Source organism: Nyctereutes procyonoides, unplaced genomic scaffold, assembly GCF_905146905.1.
Source record: "Nyctereutes procyonoides isolate TBG_1078 unplaced genomic scaffold, NYPRO_anot_genome, whole genome shotgun sequence".
Lineage (NCBI taxonomy): Eukaryota > Metazoa > Chordata > Mammalia > Carnivora > Canidae > Nyctereutes > Nyctereutes procyonoides.
Genome location: NW_026575041.1, coordinates 11,473,867 through 11,495,045, shown reverse-complemented (window position 1 = coordinate 11,495,045; position 21,179 = coordinate 11,473,867). Strand labels below are relative to the sequence as shown.

Below are 21,179 nucleotides of genomic sequence, written 5' to 3'. Positions count from 1 at the left end.
GTAGGCCCAGCCAGTAAAGTGAAGAGGAGCACTTGAGGAAGTTGCAGAACTGGTATTCCTGAGAATGAAAAAATGAAACTGAGGAGTGATACGCTCCCTGCAAGTGAACATACTACTTCATACTACTGCACAGCATTCACTGTTATCAGAGCCCCTAGTGCAGTCGTCATGGAAATCCCATTGCTTAAACCACTGGAGAAGAATAAAGCAACAGAGATTATGTTTCGGAAAGAAAGTATAAAATGCCACAGAAAGTAATTTGCCTGCAGAAATTCTTAGCAATGATTACCGTGGCTGTATGCTGAAAGCAGAGTGGAATGAATATTGGAATCTTTGCAGTCCCAAGAAAGGCAGTACTGCATTGTGATTAAGGGCTCAACTCTGAAGCTAACTGCTTGGGAATGAAACTTGGCCCATGAATCATAGCTGTATAAATCCTGGAGCAAGTGATCGACCTCTCTATACTTCAATTTCCTTATGTTTAAAGTGTGGACACAGTTTGATGTGTGCTGATGATATGTGGAAAGCACTGAGAATGGGAATCCATGTAAATCACTTCTAAAAGCACCTGCCTTGTAGGTTAGCATTTAACAAACGATAATTTTTTAAAATGCTATTATGGAGTGCCTCGCTGGCTCAGTCGGTAGCATATGCGACTCTTTGTTCTCAGGGTTATGAATTCAAGCCTCATACTGGTTCAGTATAGAGGTTACTTTAAAAAATAGAATTTTTTACAATGCTATGATGATTAGCAAGTCTCTATTATCAATTTTGCTCCATGAATCATTCTGGGGCACTGTGGGAAGTGCAAAAGAAAACTTTAAGACAAGATCATGTTCCTTGCAGAGTTAGGCTAACATAAATAAGGCAATTAAAGAACTCTTGAGTCCCAAACTAGGTGATTCTGGGTAAGGACTGAAACAGTCCAAGAATAAGCCTAACCTGGTGGATGCCTAATTAAATTCATGAGAATTTAAAAATAATTCCAAAAAATTAAAAGTAAATAAATAAATAATAAAAATAATTCCAGTGTGCCCCATTGATGAGAATCTGGTGAAAATGAGTGAAGTTGGGAATAAAGATTTTTAGTTTTTTGCCTAGTGCTGTTTTCAGAGCCTATGGGTTATTGTATAAGCCATTGTATTTTGTGGCTTAAAGATGAAATGCTGGGGGTGCCTGGGTGACTCAGTTGGTTAAGAGCCTGCCTTCAGCTCAGCTTATGATCTCAGAGTCCTGGGATCGAGCCCCCCTTTGAGCCCCACACCGAGCTCTGCATTCCATCGGGCTCCCTCTCCAGTGAGGAGTCTTTTCTCTCTCTCTTTGCTTTTCCCCTCTCTCTTTTCCCTCTCTCTTTGCTCCTTCCCCTGCTCTCTCTCTCTCTCTCTCTCTCAAATAAATAAAATCTTTTTTTGAAAAAAGATGAAATTCTGGACGATTCAAGAATTATGAAGCAATTAATTGGAATCATATAGCCTGCAATTTCCTATGGAATCTACCACAAAAAAATGGTGCACAAATTGAAAAAAAAAAGAATGACATGTTGTCAGAATGCTTTGCTGAATTTTATTATCTCTAGCACTAGTCGAAAATATTAAGATCTATTTCAATGCAGACCAAATTGCTAAGGGACCATCAGAGGGCTTGCCACATAGAAGGACATAGTAGTCATTCAATAAATAAATAATGGAGAAAGTGAATAATGAAAAATAATAAATTTATTAATAAAGTGAAAAAAAAATGAATGGCCCACTAGCGGACAGTAGCAAAAAGGTTCCATCAGCTACAGTGAACTTGAAGAAAACCATTTCGATCCTTTCCATCAACTATAGCTATGACCCAGTGACCAGACAGTTTCAGGTTTGCAAGGCAGGATGGACTGTGGGATAGACTCAGCTGTAGTGGACAACAGAGTGCAACAGCACCATCTTCGGTGTTTGATTCTCTGATACTTTCATTCTGCCAGTTTGAGGTCGTGTCCACATAATCCTGGAATACTTTGAATTTTAGTAGCAAATAGATCCATACTACACCTACCTCCAAAGCCCTATATCCAGAAAGATAACCTCCCTGCCCCAACGTCATTCACACACACACACACACACACACACACACACACACACACACACACTATTCTGGAGCCAGTTTGATGGTCTCCAGGCCATTTAGAGAATACCTGTCAATAGTAACAGATTATAGCTGAAATCACAGTCTCTTTCTTAAATGGATCAGAGCAGTGCTGCTGAAATACTCATGAGTTATTCAGGAAGAATACTTTGGCCAATTATTTTACAATGTCTCTGGTTATGATGCTCCGAAGTGTAAATATAGTATTTTCATAATTTATTGTTGTCTCATAGCTCTAGATTTTAATGTAAAAGAAATAGAAGCGTATACTTTTATGACAAATAACTTGTCTTGGAAAAGCTAGTCTTCAAGCAGAGAATTTGACAGAGAAAAACCAAAACTTAATTTCTCAGTTGTAGGATGTATCTGTGTTCTCTTTTAATTCGATTAAATAAACTGTGTTTCTAGCTAATGGATTTATAATGTAGCTTTTTCATGGAAGGCTTATATTGTAATGGGGTAATGGAGAGTGTAGGGGGCGTTGCGGGGGAAAAGCAGATAGGAGACATCATTGGGACAGATTATAAATTAAGAATAAATCGTTGCTGGTGAAAATGTCACTCAATCAGTACAGATCATGTTGAAAACAATTTGGCAATATGTCAAAATTTTTAACTATCCACAATTTTTAACTCAATAATTCGACTTCTAGAAATCTATCCCAAGGAAATAATTTGGAACAAAACATGTTAAAGTCATTGCAACATAAGGTACTTAAAAATGAAAAATGATAGAAATGCCTGACAAGGTAGGAATGTGTAAGCCAACTATAATAATCTACTTGATAAAATATTAAATTGTCATTGTGTTTATAAGATATATTGGTTTAGTCTTCATTTCTTCTGGGTTTTTTTTGTTTTGTTTTGTTTTGTTTTCTTCTAAGTAGACTCCACACATGATGTGGGGCTTGAACTCAAGACCTTGAGATCAAGAGTCACATGCTCTACCAACTGAGCTAGCCAAGCACAGCATTTGTAGTCTCCATTTCTTTTGATGTCTTTTCTAATTTTGGTATCAAAGTAAAAGTGGCCTCACAGAATAAATTTCATCTTTTGGAAGAGTTTGTGAAGAATTGGCATTTATTCTTTTTTAAATGTTTACTAAAATTCAGCAAGAAGCCATCGCCATGGGCTTTTCTTTATAGATAATTTTTTAAATTATTGATTCAATCTATTTGTTATAAATGTATTCAGAGTTCTTTTTCTTCTTGAGTCAGTTTTGGTAGTTTGTGTCTTTCTGGAAATTTGTCCATTTCATCTAAGTTATCTAATTTATTGGTATACAACTGTTCATAGTATGCCTTAAAAATATTTTTATTTCTGTAAGGTCAGTAATAATGTCCCTTTCATTCCTGATATCTATAATGATTCTATTTTTTTTTCTTAGCCAATCTAATGGTTTATCAATTTTGTAATATTTTCAAGGAACTAACTTTTGGTTTGGTTGATTTTTATTTTTCTATTCCCTAGTTTACTAAGTTCTGCTCTAATTCTATTATTGCCTTTTTCTTATTGTTTTAGATTTAGTTCGGTCATTTTTTTTCCCAGTGTCCAAAGGTGGAAGATGAAATATTTGATTTCAGATCTTTATTAATGTAGTGTATAGCATTTTATAGCTATAAATTTCCCTCTAAGCACTGCTTTATCTAATGATGTCTTTATTTTCATTCATTTAATAGTAGTTTCTAGTTCTCTTGTAATTTTTTTTGACACGTTGGCTAGTTAGGAGAGTGTTGTTCATTTTTTGTTTGTTTTGTTTTGTTTTGTTTTTGTATTTTCACATGTTTGGGAATTTCCTAAATTTCTTTTTGTTATTAATTTCTGATTTCTTCCCATTGTTTTGCACTCTTAAAGCTGATGCTTCCAAAGACTCCCTAATGATATGGGAAGGTGCTTCTGTTCTCATTAAAATAATTGGCCCCATTTAGTGAGCTTTACTAAGTAAGTGTCAGGCACTATAGTAAGAGCTTATCACATTATCACATTTAAATACTCACAACTGAGGCTGAGATTAAATATCATTTCTAAGATCATACATCTAAATTTCAAAATATTCTAAAAAAAAAGAAAAAAATAAATTTCAAAATATTTTCCCATAAGACTTTACTATATGTTACAATAGTAAAAAAAAAATCAATTTAATATTCTGTAGACCATATAATATGTCTCCCTGAAAGAGAAATGATTTGTTAATAGGAAAAGTATTTTTAACAAACTAACCTATTAGTTAGGAAAATGAATAAAATTTGATTAGGGGAAAAAGTTAGAAAAGGAAAATTAAATGATAATTTTATTGAAGGTATTAATACTACTAAAATCCTTTAAACTATTTATTCAATTGTGGACCATAGAGCTGAAAATGTGATACTATGCAAAAATGCATACAAGCAAATAGCTGAGCCACCACATTTTTATTACTAGTAATAAATAGCAACTAAAAGTAAATCAGATTATAGAGCATAGAATTATGAGATAAAATTCATGAGCAAGGCAGGCCTGGGTGACTCAGTGGTTGAGCATCTGCCTTCAACTCAAGGCATGATCCCAGGGTTCCAGGATCTAGTCCCGCATCTGGCTCCCCACGAGGAGCCTGCTTCTTCCTCTGCCTGTGTCTCTGCCTCTCTCTGTGTGTCTCTCATAAATAAATAAATAAAATATTTAAAAATATTCATGATAAAAACAAATTCTAAGAGATAATAACTGCAGAGAAAAGCAATAAATTCAAATATCACTCATTTGGCTATGATCTTACTCCTCTGTTACTTCTCCCTCTTTTCTCCAGATGTTTGTTATTCTCTTGCTCCTACTCCTCCTTTTTTTTGCCAGAAGTTTCTCCCCATATTACCAACAAGAATCATCACTCAAAACTTTGGTTCACGCATTCACCTGATGAATATTTATTGAGTACCTATCATGCTCTAGATCCTGGGGATACAGAAATGAAAATGATATAGTTCCAGCTCTGAGATCATAATGTAGTAGGAAAGAAATGTGTAAAAATGAGTGGCATTCACTGTGACAGCCTTGGTAGGACATCTGAGCATAACCTTGAAAATGTATCCAGTGATTCATGTGATGGGCAAAGAGGAAAGCATTCTTATAACCACCACCTGAGTCTACATCTACATAAATGTAGATGATCTATATATATTTAAGAGAGTGGCCTAAGTTAAAAGTATATTTTGGGGGAGGGTCATGTTCTAACCACGATAAAGATGGTAAGACATAGTTTATTACTTCCTCAACTGCTGATTTGATTTCTACCACCATGGCTTAGTTTTTCCTGTTCTAGAACTTGTTATAATTGAAGTCATTCATTAGTATTTTTTTGTGTCTGCCTTCCATCACTCAATATAATGCTTTTGAGATGCATCCATGTTGTTGCCTTTTATTGGTGAAGTAGTTCAATTCTCTTTATTGCTGAGTAACAATAACAATATACTGTGTATATCAGTATACCATAGTTTATGACTTCACCTATTGAAGGACATTAGGGCTGTTTCTTGTTTGAAGTCATTATAAATATTCTAGTACATGCCTTTTTGTGGCATATGTTTTTCTCTTGTATAAATATCTAAAGGTGACTTTCCGAACTTTGCTATATGATTAACTTTATAGGAGACTGCCAAACTATTTTTCAAAGTGGCTATATCCTTTTACATTCCCACCAATAATTTTTGTGAGAGTTCTAATTGCTTCATATCCTTACCAACACCTAATATGGTTAGTCTTTTTTATATTATCCACTCTGGTGGGTATTGAGATGGTATCTTGCTTTGACTTCAATTTGCTTTGCCCTCATGACTAATGATGTTTTTCATATGTTTTTTGACCATTTGTATATCTTATGTTAGGTATCTAATCAAGTCTTTTGCCCATTTTTTATTGGATGGCTTTTCTTTTTTTGTTCAATTGTAAGAATTTTTAAATATTCTAAATAAAAATCCTTTATCAGGTATATGTATTGTAAAATTGTTTCCCAGTTTGTGGATTGCCTTTTCACTTTCTTAATGATTTCTTCTGAAGAGCAAAAGTTTTCATCGATGATGAAATCCAATTCACCAATTTTTTATTTATCATTTGTGCTATTATGTTCCATTGAAGAAATCTCCATCTGGCTCTGATTACAAATATAGTCTCTATTTTCTTCTAGAAATTTTGTAGTTTAAGCTTTTGAATTGGCTCTGCAATTCATCTCTAGAAAATTTTTGTGTGTGGCACAAGTTATCAAGAAAAATTTCAAATTTATAAAATATCTGGAAAGAATATAATTATGAGCCTTTGGATTCATTACTCAGCTTCAGCAACAATCAAATCACAGTCAGTCTTGTTTTGCACATTCTTATATGTATGACGTGTGTGTGTGTGTGTGTGTGTGTGTAGGAGATATATGAAGTATATTTATAAAATTACAATATTTTTTTGTTTGATCCAGAATTTAATCCAGGACCACACTTCCTTAATCTCCTTTAATCTAGCTTTTTATGTTTTTTAAAACATTGACATTTTAAGAGGATGGCTCTTAATTTTAATTTTTCTGAATATTTCTTCATGGTTAGTTTCACCCAATGTATTTTTGGCAATACTACATCAGTGATATTGTATACTTCTCAATGCTTTCTATCAGGAGGCACACGGTGTCAGGTTATCCCACTTTTCAGTGATGCTATGTTTGATCCCTTGGTTAAGGTGATATCTGCCAGATAACTCTACAAGAAAGGCTCTTTTACTCACCTTTTTAATAATTAAATGATATGCAAGGAGCTAAATATCATGTTCCTCAATAAATTTTCAATAAATAGTCTTAGCAACTACTGATGATTCTTTCCTGAATTGATTATTATTATGGTAGCTGAAAAATGGTGGTTTTCTGACTTTACCATTCCTTCTATAGTTGTCATTCTACTATAAAAAACTTTCTCTTCCTTCTCATTTTTGATTACTTAATTAAAGTAGTTTTGGTAATCTCTCTGGACTCATGAATTTCTTTTTTAATTCAGTATGTTACATTCAATTACTGTCATTATTCATTTTAACATTCAAATTATCTAAATTTGGCGGGTATAATCCCTTTTAAACTGGCTTTGGTGTCTGTTTGACATGCCACCATTAGTTTTAGGTTTTTTAAGCTTTATATTGTTTTTATGTTTAGGTCTAGTACTTCTTAACTTTCCAATCCAACAAAATATTTCAGATTCAGTTTATACTTACCCTGCTTATGGAATGAGCTGTTTCTTTAAAAAAAAAAAAAAAAAAAAACACTAGTTCCTTTTTTGTGGAAAATGGTATTTAGAAAACAAAATGTGAGCACCAGGTTTGCTTTTTGTTCCTAGGGCATCACTACATCTAGACTCCTTTAGTGGACAAAGAGAGGAAATAAAGTTTTTTAGAAAATCTTAAATTCATGTTGGGTGCCTTTATTTACTATTCACCATCATAAAATTCTTTCTGTCTTTTCCCCATTTCACATTTGTAGCTCACTCTTCTTTCACAGTGACCTCACTTCCCAGCAACATACATGTGTTTATTCACTTGCTCATTACTCACATACCAAATGGTTTCAGAATTCAACAAACAATAAACCTGCTAAGTGAAGATCAAGATTTCTTTATACTTCTGTCATTAGAATATATTCTGAAGGTAGTCATAGTATTATGTTCCTTTCCTACTTTCTGAAGCAAATCCAGTGTGTCAAATCATTTCAACTGTAAATATTTCAATATAGCATGACCACAATGCCATTATACACACATAAAAATTAACAATTACTGAATTAATAAATATCCTGTTTCTTTTCAGGTCTCAAATTGACTCATAAATACCATAAATGATTTTATCATTTTGTTTTGTTTTACCATTTGTTTACACCAGAAGTGAAATCTACTGTAATTGATTGAGCCATCCTAAGTCTCTACTGCTTTATATGTTTTCCCTCCATTTTTTTGGTTTCCTTTCATTTTTTTTATACTTAAGAAACCAGGTCCTTTGTCTTATAGAGTTTACTCCAGATTTTCTTTATAGTATAATTTATCATGTTTCTCTGTCTCTTTATTTCTATAAACTAGTAGTTGGTGGAAAGGCTTAATTATATTCAGCTTCATTGGGGAGAGAAGGATTTTGTTTTCTTTACTTTTGAGAATAGAAATTTACAAAACTATTCTATAGTAATATTTTGTTCTCTCATCAGGAAGCATATATCATCTGATTATCTTTTTTGTGTGTGGTGTTACTAGTTATTGGAGCTCAATGGAACCCTTTTTGAATTGACAATGTTCTAGACACATATATGTGTACACACATCCATATAGACACATTTCTGGAAACAAATGTATCTCAAGCCAACTCTTGTCTTTCCTTTAATAATCTCTTTGTTTCGTTCTTACTTGTTCTTAAATCTCTTTGTTTTAAAATTATCTTTTCTATACAAAAACGAGATATGTATAGAACAAAGTGATGGCCCAAATTTATAGTAACAACCTTCCAAAGGGAATACAGTTATCTTAGAGGAGGGGAGACAAGAATAAATTAGGAGGAAAGAAGCATTTCTAAAAGATAGAGAGGTCACAGAAATTGTGTTATCTGGGCTCAGTACAAATTTCAATCTAAATTCTCCCAGGGAACATTCATATCATGAAAGCAACATTTTAGAGCTAAGAAACATTTGAGATTTGAAAAATATGAACAAAAATATGAAAAGAGAAACTGACACATATCCCTGGTTTTAAAATTTTCTGCATGAAAAAGATGAAAATACATTGATTCATTCATGTGTCTTTAAGAACATTTGATTCAAGTGGAAGCAGCAGCAATTTGAGTTTTTGTTTTGTTTCCTTTCTTTCTTCATGAAGGACACGTTATCTTAAGCCAGTGCAGCAATGACATTACAACTTAGGGTCATGCTGGGCAGTTTCATGCCCTTGGCCTAACAACCTAGAGATTTTTGAGTGACAGTGATAATATGCTGACTCCTGGTATGGATGTTCTAATGTCTGTCACAACATGAAGGGTATTCATTTAACAGAGAAACAGCAGAATCAGATAAACAAGGTGTGTATATCTGATTGATTACAAGGGTTAGAGACGTGTTTTCAATTCATTCTATTCAATATAAAAAAAATCACTCTAAATAAAATTTAAAACATGCTGTGTTTGTTTCCTCCCATCCTATGGTTTACGGGTCGGGGAGAGGTTTCTTTTTTTAATGGCTTTATTGAGATATAATTCACATAGTTTACAATTCACCCACTTAAAGTGTACAATTCAGTGTTTTTTAGTATATTCATAGGGTTATGCAACCATCACCACAATCTAATTTTAGAACATTTCATCTCCCCTAAAACTAACACCATACTCATCAGCTATCACTTCCTACTCTCTGTATACCCTATCCCCAACCCTAACCAACCACTAATCTACTTTGTCTCTATATATTTGCCTGTTGTGTGAACAATCACCTTTTAATTGCCATTCATAGCTTGCCCCACTGAAATTCTTTTTATTTTATTTTTTACATTATCATAAGAATAAGAACAATAGAATAGAGCCCTCAAAAATATGAATGAGTATCAAAAGTTAACCTACAAAAGTATGGTTGAATCCAATAACTTCTGATGGCTTCAAAAAATAACTGCCAAACTGTGAAGCTGTGGGAATGATGACAGATTGTGGTATCATGAAAGTCAACTGCTATTAATTTTAAATAAATATTTGAAACAGGCTTGGATTGCAGAAGCTTTTCTTACTCCTAAAAGCAGCAATATCTGCAACAAGTAATATTTGCAAATTCAAATCCTGACTTTACCTCTCATCAACTATGTGACTTTGGACAAGTACAGAATATCTGTAAACTTCAGTTTCCTCATCTGTAACATGGGGAAAATGATGATACCAACCTCTTGAAGTTAGTGTGGAGATTAGCAAATTTAGAGCTTTTAGAACCAAGCCTTGCACATAATAAGTACTCAATAAATGGTAGTTGTTGTATCACTTTTGTTCATAAGAACTCAATGATTCAGGCCAAATTCTAAAATGGAATTCTTACTTATGCCAACTTGCCACTTACCACATGTGATTGGTATTTTCAAAGTCTCGATTCAAAGAAGTTTCCTGCCATGAAAGGATTAGATCAAGATCTAAGATATAGCAGTGTAGAGAAAAAATAGCATTGATCAAGTATGTTTAACAGAGCTGTAAACCAGCCTTCAGTTGCTTTAGAGCTATGTGCTCTATAAATAGTAAAAGTGCTAATTTATTATTCTCACCTAACACTCATGTAACAGATTTTCCTTTTTTAAATTTAAAAGAAAATTACCAGTGACAAAAAGCTTATATAATGGTATTATACATGTCTAATAAAAAATAAAGACTAGTGTTAGAACATTATAAGCTACGTATAACCTCTTACATTTGAAATGTTTAGCTAAGATCCTAAACATGTGACTTTTAAGTCTGTGAGTGTGAACAGAAGTTGTGATTTGGTTTTGTGTCCATAAATGTAAGGCCACTTAACAACTGATAATTCTATTTCCTACTCTTTAATTCCAATACAAAATGACTTTGGGTAATAAGACTAATACATTAGATAATTTTATTTTTGAACAATTATGTATTTTCTGTTCTCTTAAAGATGTGGTGCTAAATATTATTAGATCCCAATCAGATGACTCATGATACACAACATTTTCATAATTGGGAAATGTTAACACATTATACAGTCCTTGCTTTGAAAAGAAAAAAGAATTAATCACAGACAACACATTTTCATTTTCCTTTGATCCCATGAGACAAGTTAAATGATGTGGTTTGCATGTGGCCCCATTTTGACCCTAAAACACCTCCATGCTGTCCATCTGTGTCTACATTTCAACCCCAGGCTTTACTCCTTTGGGCATTGTTTCATATTTGCATGAAAATTTGTAATTTTTTTTTTGCATGACAAGTCATCCATGATGTTGAAGTTAAATGTCTAACATATCTTGCAATATCACATGTCATTAATTCTTACATAATTTTTTTCTTTTATTTTCAGTTACTGAAGTTTAAAATGCTTGAAATGTAAAAGTGGCATGAAACTGGAGTGATGCAAGAATATTTAATGTTCCTTTAAGGATTTACCATTTTTTAGCTGGGAAAATTTGGGGGGAGTTCCCAGCCTTGTCCCTGGACACAAATCTTTAATGACAAGTCTGACAGAACTATATTGAACATAAATAAGTGCTGTCAGTGGAGTAATAAATTCTGAAGTAATATTTCTTTTTACCCTGAGAATGTATATCTAATACTTGGTATGTTAAGCATAAAATATATTCCTTAATTTCAAAAATTATTCAAGATTTGACTTACTGTTTTTTAAGAATCTTCTTAATGGAACATAAAAATTAAGCTCCACTGATTTTGGTGAGGTTCCTAGGACCAAACAAAGTAATAAATTACTGAATGACAGCACCGACATTTTAGCAATTTAATTTTTCCTAAATAAACATGATGACCAAAATGGATATTTGATATAGGAGCACATGATTATACAAAGAAAATAAGTTATTTACACTGTTTAGTCAAGCTTCACACCCATAAGGGCATGCAACTGATTCCCACCAATGGATAAAATATATACATCCAAACAAGTCCTTTTCCTTCCAAGTAGTCACCCTGCTGGCCCTATATTTATTTTTACCAGCTGCCATTGCTAAAACTATTTTAGGATATCCCTGTCAAATTTCCATCAGAGTTGTTGGCACATTCATTTTAATACCTATGTGGTAACAAATCTTGCTCTTTGGAGAGTAACTCTCAGACCCAGTCAAATAAGTATGGTAATCAAGCTGGTGAAACATATTTTTTAAATGATATGTGAATATGAATTTACTAAGACTTGCATAGCTTCTAAAATGACTGTGAACACATTTCCCGAAGAAGAAACCCCACAAAGCATTTACATAATAGCAACAGTGGGAATAAATGAAATTTTCTTAAGGAGTCTTCTCAGCAAGCAAATGAATGAGTTCGAATATATGTATTAGATTATGTATACCTGTATTACTTTTAATTCAGTCTCGTTTAACCTAATGAAGTGGTTTACATTTTTAAGGACATTCCTTCTTACAGTATTTTTTATCATGTCAGAATATAGATGAGTAACCATTATTTCTCCCTTGCTCAAGTGAATATCAAGTTAGACTCTTTCAAGATCAGATTTTGGTTGACAGTATCCTAGCTGTCACCAACTAACTCTGTGATATTAGCAAGGGACTCAACCTCTCTGTGCCTTTGGCCCCCTGTTTCCAAGATGAGGGTGTGAAGCTCATGTGTCTTTAAAATCTCTTTTGAATGAATAATGATCGTGGATCTATGTGTGATACTATAAATATCCTATATCATACATCTATACACTCCTTTGTGTGTTTTAAATTAAATCCAGGCTGAAGTAACTCACATTCAACTTACTAAAAATGACATCCAGGTACTAATGTGCCTAGTATCTCTAAGAAAGTTTTTTCTACCTGATGATAATGAAGATAAAAAAGATGATGTTTGTATAGCACTTTATGTTTATCCTGCCTTACTTGAGTTTCACATCCTAAGCGCTATTATTATCCTCCGTTATGCAGATGAAGAAGATACTGAGGTTCAGAGAGATTTAGTTACCTAAGGTGATGGACTAACAAGCTGTAGAGCCAAGACAGAGCTCTGGGTCGTCTTCTTACAATTTAAGACTTTTCCTTCATCATCATTTGCCTGCAACTAGTCTTTTCACTAGGAGACATTTTTTCCCAAAGTGTCATCATTAAGAATTTACATTCCTTGTAGATAAAATCTGCCTTTTGGAACCCTCTGGCACCTCTTTAGACTATCTACTTGCGTCACTACAGCTCTCTCTGCTTTTACAAACTAGTTGTTTTGTCAGCATGAGTGTGACAACAATTAGACGTCCCCTGTTTTTGCCCCATGCCTTTTCTCCTTCACAGTCATTCAATGACAAGCGTAAAAAGAGCTTCATCTTTTCACGAAAATTCCCATTCTACAAGAACAAGGAGCAGAGTGAGCAGGAAACCAGTGATCCTGAACGTAAGTAGATTCTCGAAGAGAATGTCACATGCAACACAAGAGAAAAAATTCTTCACGGGCAACACCCATGATGTAGGCTCTCCCACGCCACACGCCTAGGCAAACAAACATGGTAGGCAGGCAGGTCAGGGCTTACTACTGTGACCAGTGTTTGGCTGCAGTCTGGATCCTTCCCTTGGTGTGGTTCTTAACAGAATGCATTGCAGAGGGACTTCAGGAAGCTGGGACTTTGCTTCCAACCAGCATTTTTCTGTGACCAGCTGGGTTCAGTTTGTCTTTCCTATCACACAGCTCTAGAGGGCTTGAGACAGATTATTTTCTGAACAGAAATATTGGATCCATTGCCACCTGTGTGTTTTGAGTTCTAGCTCACTGGGAGCGAATAATTCATACTCTATATTGATTACTAGGCCTGAGTTTACACTTCTTCTCCCAGCAAATGTTAAATACTTACTGAGCAGTGAGCTTGTATTGGTGGATACTAAATCTAAGAGTTTGTCTTGAAACTTGGGAGTGGAGTATCACTCTAAGTGGTACATTTCTGTGGCAATGTTAACAGCGAGCAAAAATGGCATTTGGTGAATCTTCTTCTTTTTTGTAACAGTCTCCTGAATTTTTTTAACTTCTAATCTTTTGAGTTGCTTTACAAATCTTTGAGTCTCAGCCCAGGGAGTTTGGGGTGAAAGTTGTTTCAGAAAAAGAAAGAGTGGGATCCAGATTGCTTAGGCAACACGGTCTGTCATGGTAGTATCCATTTCAACTCCACTGACTTCTTCCTTCCTCTTCCGTGGCTGTTCTTCCTCTCTCATTGCTCTCTCTGGGGACTTCTATGCAGGACATCCCCGGATTAGGTGACGACGGTTATGGAACAAAGACTCTGAGTAAGTTCCCAGGAATGGTCACTGTAACTTTTCTTTTCTTTACCTTTCCTTTTGAGTTTGGCTTTTGTTCCTTTTCTTGAGGGCCTTTCACTCCTAGCATGCACAAGATACGAGTTTTATGTTACCTAGCTGTGAATGCTCCTACAGAGTAATTTCAACCGTTTTGTTCTGCATGTCAGCATTTAAAAGCAAAATGTGTCAGGCACTGTAACTTCTGTTGCAGTTCACACCTTCCCTTTCTGACCATGTTATGTGGCCAACATGGTCATGATGCCAACCATGGCATCCCTTGCTCTGCCGCCTAACACCAGAGAGCAAGAAGCCATGTTCAAAGAAAGGGTGAGCTAAATGTTCTAGAACAAGAAAGCAGAAATGTACTTTATGTAGCTTTCTTCTGCCTTTTTAGCCAGAAATATTTAATGACCTTGCCAACTGCCATAATGGGGTTGTACTTTGCTATTAGTAAAGGAGCTATTTTATTGTCAAAGGGAACATGCATTCTCAAAAAATAAACATTAAGCTATTTGATCTTCCTGGATAATTCTTTGTTATTAACTATGATTGATTTTTCTTTCTGACTTGCAGTGATCCTGCTTGAAACGTTTGTATGATAGAGTTTTAGATATGTATTAATATGTTTTTCTATCAGTCACTTATTAGTTGCATTACATAATCAGGTCTTCATTTTATAGTATAGACTGCAAAATAAAGTTTATTAAACCTTTAAATTTTCTACTTATTAATGCCTTTAGTCTGTGTCTCATTGCACTGAGCTATAAAAATTAATAATACTGTGTTAATATGGTATGATTTTTCTTTCCTTATTACTAACTCCATTGTGTAGGCACCAATGAAATAAGAACAGTTTTGTGTCTTTTGCAACTGTATCACATGCTCATTTTTTTGTTTATTTTGTTTTGTTTTTATTTAACAGCTACGGGCAGTATTTTTAGAAGCTATTCATTTCATTTGTATAAAACAAAATAGCATTGAGCTGGACTTTGTTTTCAAGAGCTGTTTCTTAACACTGTAATGATATGCTTCATCCTTCAGATTGTTAATTTGGACCTTTTTTTATATACAGATATAGAGAACAAAATCTGATCAAGAGTAACTACTGATCTTTTTAAAGATGAAAACTTTATCTTTGAGTCTCTATATGGAATATGTCATGAAATTTTTCTTGAATTAGTGGCTGAAGTTCAAATATGGATCTCAACATTATCTGGATAGTATCAAGTACCACCATTTTCTAGATTTTCAAAGGGGGCAGGGTGAGGAGGAGAAGCATTTTAATATATTGTTAATAAATGAACATCACTGAAAACTAGTTGCTATTAGAATGTCAAAAATATGCATGATGACCTTTTAAATCCAGGATGTGCAAATGTTTGTTTACTTTTTAAAAACTGAACAGATTTCACTAGGTAAAGTTATTTGCCAATTAATGCTACTGGTAACCATAATTTGGACTTTAGCTAGAACATATTTTCAATTTCTCTTTACCTACAAAATGGAAAAATTCTGTTATATAAACTCTTGATACTTCATACTCGATAAAACACTGCATAGATAGCTCAGCTTCATTCTCAGTTATTTTAAAAGTAAATCAAAACAAAACAAAAACCCTGTCATCCCTGACTCAAGGTACTTAAGATAATTGTGTATATGAAGATACACCATTGTTGGGTGTGTACCTTGACCTTTTTTCAATAACAGAAAACAGACTTGCACCCAGCCATTCACACTTCTTTCCCTCGTGCCCCTTTGCATTTGTAAAATTTGTGCCTAAATTAGCAACGTAGTCCTGGTCATACACCAACACAAAGAGCAATAATTCATGTGATTTTAACCCATGTTTTGCTTTTCCTCCATTTCATTCTCTAAAACTAATCCTTCCAGGATGCATCATGTCAATTGTAAGAATCCTTCCACAATATCTACATGTATCCCTCATCACATTGTTCACTTTAAAAGTATTATAATTTGTTGATTACACCTCAATGAAGCTAAATAAAAAGATTAATCCATCCAACTGGTGAGAATCTATAATATCAAATACATTTTAAAGCACTTTTTTACTATTAGGGAGAGAATAATGTTCTATATTCTTATCCTTTTTCTAAAAATGTACAACAGTTGCCACTTTTTAAAAGCCTGAAGTTGTTGCTAATGAGTTTCAATAACAAGCTTCAAAACAGTCGTATATTCTTCATTTAATTAACCTGATATACAAAGAACTTGATAAGTTGATGAATTTATCTTCTATAACTTAGTACAGAGTATAAGAGAAATGATTTCTGGAAGTAAAAACTCTAATTCTGGCATATATAGCCCTGTTATGTTGGCTAAACTGTGTTTTATGAAAAAAAATTGAAATATCACTGTAAAAGCAAGTTACTCAACATGAATTAAAAACATACTTCATGCCAGGACCTGTGCTTGGTATCAGACCATCTATCCCCTCCCTGTTTCATCCCTCCAGAATCTAATAGCTCTCCAAGCAAGGATCTTAAAATAAAATCAAGAAAACATTGAACTGATTCCTAAACCATTTTTCAGTGACTCATTTCTTCCTCCAAGATTTTTCTCCTCACTCCCTGAAGTAGGAAAAATCTTCAATAGTCCCTTTTCACCCTGAGAATTAGTTTGAGAAGCATTTACATAGAAATAAATTTCAAGGGGTCCCAGGGACCAACTGGCAATCTGAAATAAAGTATTCCCGCAAAATACCTAGAAAGAGGCTAAAATCAAGAAACAAAAAATTTGTAAGCAAACAGTGTCTCCATACCAGGAGCTTCTGATCTTAGAGTCAGGAAGCATCCAGCTGAGATACGTTGACCTCTGTCACATGAATCTGGAAAATCAGGCCCATGTGGATAGGGCAAAGCAGACATAAAAAGAAAAGCGCTCAAGTTGACCTTCTCTATTTTTTGTGATGAAAGCTACTTTCCTGTTTGCTAAGCAGAAGACCTGGCAGTCATGTAGTGGCTTCTTGTCAAATGGAGATAAAGTTTTCATCTTTTGTATCTTCTCTGAGTCTTCTTAACGCCACCTCTTCCGCAGCCTTCCCCGTGCCTCTCGCTTCCCCTCGTAGTAGGCTTGCATGAGTGTATTCCTTCGCCTTCTGGCTGCTCTCCGATGCTTGGTATCTCTTTAATTTGCTGTGCTGTTCTTGCAGAACATGTTTCTTCTAATGCCAGCGATAGCGAAAGTAGCTACCGTAAGTTACTGCTTGGGTTTGTGATTCTTTCCTTTGCAATTGCTCCATTGCCTGTGGTGGTCATTTCAGATTTTCGCTCTTGTTCTGTTTCAATTGCTGCCCTTGATCATCCTCATCCAAAGCAAATGGCTTGAAATGAAACCGTTGGTTGATGTGGAAAGATACAAAAGACACTTGGGCCCTCTGTGGACCCTTTTGGGACGTGTGCAAGCAGTGGCAGGCTTGCTAATAAGCCATCTCAACCTCAATTGGCCATGGTCTGAGGATGCAGTTCTCCCAGAGAAGGTGGGGGAAAAGTTCCACCTCATGGACTTTGACATCCTGCTCCCTGAAATAATTAAAACCCCTTTCCAGAGGGTTGAAAAGTCATCATGGTTTTATTTTCCTTCTCATTTTGCCTTTTTCTTTCTGTGGCTGGCTTCCCTTTTCCAAACCAAATCTTGTGAAATTACAGTGTTCCTTTTAAATGGAGTGTGAACTTTTATATCTCTTCTCTCCTTGATTAGTATTCTAAGGTAGATACTATGATACATCTGACTTTATATTTCTGATGGTTGGGAAGTGATGATAAAGTTTCATCCTCTAATGTTGAAGGAACTCACTTTTGTTTTAAAGTGAACAAATCTTGGATCAGAAAGCTTAACTTTCTGAAAAGGTAGGTAACTAAAAATTATTTCTGGTCCTTATCTTTGTTTGGTCACCTCAAGCCATTTGCTTAGTGTATAAAAATATTCACCAAACACCAAGTACATCCCTTTAATACATTCTTGTGTAGACCACCTACTTACTGGTCTTTGGTGACTACCCTAGGTACTTATTACTACGGGGATCCTTACAACTTCCATAATAATTATTTGTCCTCCTTAGTGAAATGGGTTACTCAAAAAGCAATTACTGAGGTGATTAGAAAAGTGCAGGCCCAATACAAATGACCCACAGCCACCATGACAGAAATTGGTTGGGTTTTTTTCCCCCCTTGAATAGCGTATTCATTAAAAACTAAAAAGGAAAAAAAATAAAATAAAAACTAAAAAGAGTTTGTTTTGTTCTTCTATTACAGCATGGTGCTATATGAAACCATGCCTTTTTTGTGGTGGAGTGCCAACTAGTAGTCTTGGAATATGACAAATTCAATGTGGACTTTGAGATAGGCTTCATAGAATCAGATTGGTAGCAAATAGAAAAAATGGTGACAGAAAGAGGTAGGGGCCAGAGGAGGAAGATGAAACGTAATGCAGAATAAAATAAAAAAAAATGTGATGAGATACCCTTGATCAATCAAATAATATGAGAACTACCTAAATTTTCTTCCTCAACAGAATGACAAATCTTACTGGTGAAAGGATCAAAGAGTTCTTGTTCTCAATGTAATCCTTCACATTTTTGCATTCTTCCCACTCTTAAAATTTTATGATTATCCCAACTTAGCGAAACACTTGCCTCCCCCTTCCCTCCATTTAATTTTAAAACAAAAAGAAACCTGGCCAAGAAGAAGTAACCAAAGATTGCCTTCCTAACACATGAGGTACCCTCAACTTAGTATAAGGAAAAGCAGAACTTGTTTTTTGGGTTGCATAGGACCAATGGGCCTGGTTTGTTTGATAGTCAGGCTTACTTGTGCTTCCATCCTGCAGACACAGGAATAGAAAGGGGAAACATCATACCTTGTTCTTTCAATTCTTTCTATGGAAAGTATATAGAAGAACTCATTTTTAGAGCCCCTCTTTTCTCTTTCAGGGGTAGGAATGTTCTTCCCAGAATCATTAAGTTAGAAAATCTAGGCCAAGGCTTTCAGCTGCCTAAAAGGGTTTTTGGTAGTGAAGCTCTAAGATGACATCAGTAACTCTTCATGATCAAATAGTAGGTGCACACAAATACTCAGAGTGAATAAAAGAAACACTTGCAAGCAGCTTGAATTATCTATGAGAAGAGAGAAGAACTGGAACTGGACTCTAAGATATTATGAGAGCAAATGTGTGTGGAGTTTACTAACCTCTATTGGTTTGGGTCTCATCTGAGGTTACTGATCAGCCACTCAGATTGCTTTCTTTACAAATGAATGAAAGTAAAAACAGCCTTTCTCATAGCTTAGTTGAAAGAATAATATTTCTTTCTCCAGGATGGAAATACAAGGAATTATAGAAGAATGTTTATTTATTCATTCAACATGTACCATATATCATGCTCCCTTCAAAGGCACCATGAGACCCAGTAGGAATCTCAACCAACTCTAGAACTCAGCACACACATAGTGGGGAGAGATAGCAATAAACAACAACAGCAAAAATGCAAAACGTGCAGCAGTTTCTAAGGTAAAAGCCTGATTCAAGTAGTAGAGGCTTCAGAGATGACGTCAAAGAGGAGGTGGCCTTTGAGCTGAGCTTTGGAAAGATAAGGTGCATGCCAGCTAGATAAGTTAAGGAAGAAACTTTCCAAGCACAGCAGTGGCATGAAGAAAAGACACAGAGACTTGAAACACACCTGCTTTCCAGAAAATTGCCATTTTGAAATCAACACAGGCTGCATTTTTCTATTGAATTCCTGGGTTTTGCTGTAATTATGACTTTTATGTTTTGTGTATAAATAAGTGCTAAAAAGACCCTTTTTCTACTAACGTCTAAGTGTTATTTTTTACTCTTAGAATGATTCCATGTCCACTCTGGGACACATGCTTAAATAAATGGTCATTGGTTAGAAACTAAGTCCCAGACCCCCATGTCTGAAAGCTCCAGAGACACAATTCACACTACATCCTAGAATTACATGTTGTGACAACCTTAACTGAAAACCTCATACATTTCCTGAGATACACACACACACACACACACACACACACACACACCACACACACATACTTTCACAGACCTCAGTTTCTAATAAACAGCCCAGACCTTTCCCGCACCATCTCAAGCATTATAAAATAGAATTTTTCAAAGTCCAACTGTATTGAGCACTAGCTAAAAATGCAGTTAATTACAGTGCACGTTGTATAATTATGCAAAATACCCCCTCAAAAACGATCTTCATTAGGGACTAATTCCAGATTTCTCTCTGTCAACAAAGTAGTACAGTATAGGCTTGTATTTGTGGTTGTTTTTGTATCTTAGCTTTCAGACGTCCTTGCATTAGGACACAGTAAAAAACAGGTAGTCATGGTGGAAATAGCAAATCTCTACAGCTGAGTCCTGCCTTCCTCAAAGCTCACAAAGTTCTTTATATCATGATGGGTACAGGAGAACTGATGATTATCTTTCTAACCTATTGGGGTTCATCAGTTAAGTGAGAGTTTCAAAACATGGACATTGAAGAAACGATTTGAGTGGAATGGAGTGCTGATATGAGGAGACCCAAAATTTTTCCACTGGAATTTATCAAAATAATGCCCATATTCTTCTCCTTTCTCTGCTGTCTTCAAGTATTGCACTTGTATTTCCTCTAGTTCTTTAGCTTTTATAAAGCAATTTTTCATTATCTTTTTCTTATTTGATTTCTGCAACAAGACTGTGAGATATGTCTCACATTAACACTCCATTTTACAGATGAGGATACTAAAGCTCCAAGAGACTGCATAATATGGTGGCACTCTGTAAGACCAATTGAGATATTTTGCTTCTGAATTCCATACATTGTCACCCTTCCATACAGTGTGAAATCTCAGCTTCCTTGTGTTTTATCCAGTACATTTCAACTATTCCATACCACCTGTCAAATTAATACAAGCAGAAACATCTATATAGCATTAACTGTGCACTAAGCCCAGTTTTAAGAGTTCTATGAACATTAAACTGAATCTTCTGAACATCCATCGAGACACTGAAACACAAGTTCACTATGTGACCTTGAAGAAATCACTCACCATCTTGGTACCTTAGTCCTCTCCTATGTAAA

At 34.9% G+C, this 21,179-nt stretch overlaps 1 protein-coding gene across 17 annotated transcripts in view; it reads left to right on the top strand.

The window, feature by feature from the left end:
- Positions 1-21,179, top strand: part of DLG2 (discs large MAGUK scaffold protein 2) — an 885,772-nt gene that overhangs the window by 846,926 nt on the left and 17,667 nt on the right. For 12 of the 17 annotated variants that reach the window (XM_055320437.1, XM_055320436.1, XM_055320433.1 and 9 more), the window contains one exon: positions 13,088-13,187. In XM_055320437.1, coding sequence (XP_055176412.1) covers positions 13,088-13,187 — 100 coding nt within the window. Of the gene's footprint in view, positions 1-13,087; positions 13,188-14,022; positions 14,069-21,179 lie in introns of all 17 variants that reach the window. The other 5 variants (XM_055320441.1, XM_055320439.1, XM_055320434.1 and 2 more) reach the window with 1 other exon arrangement.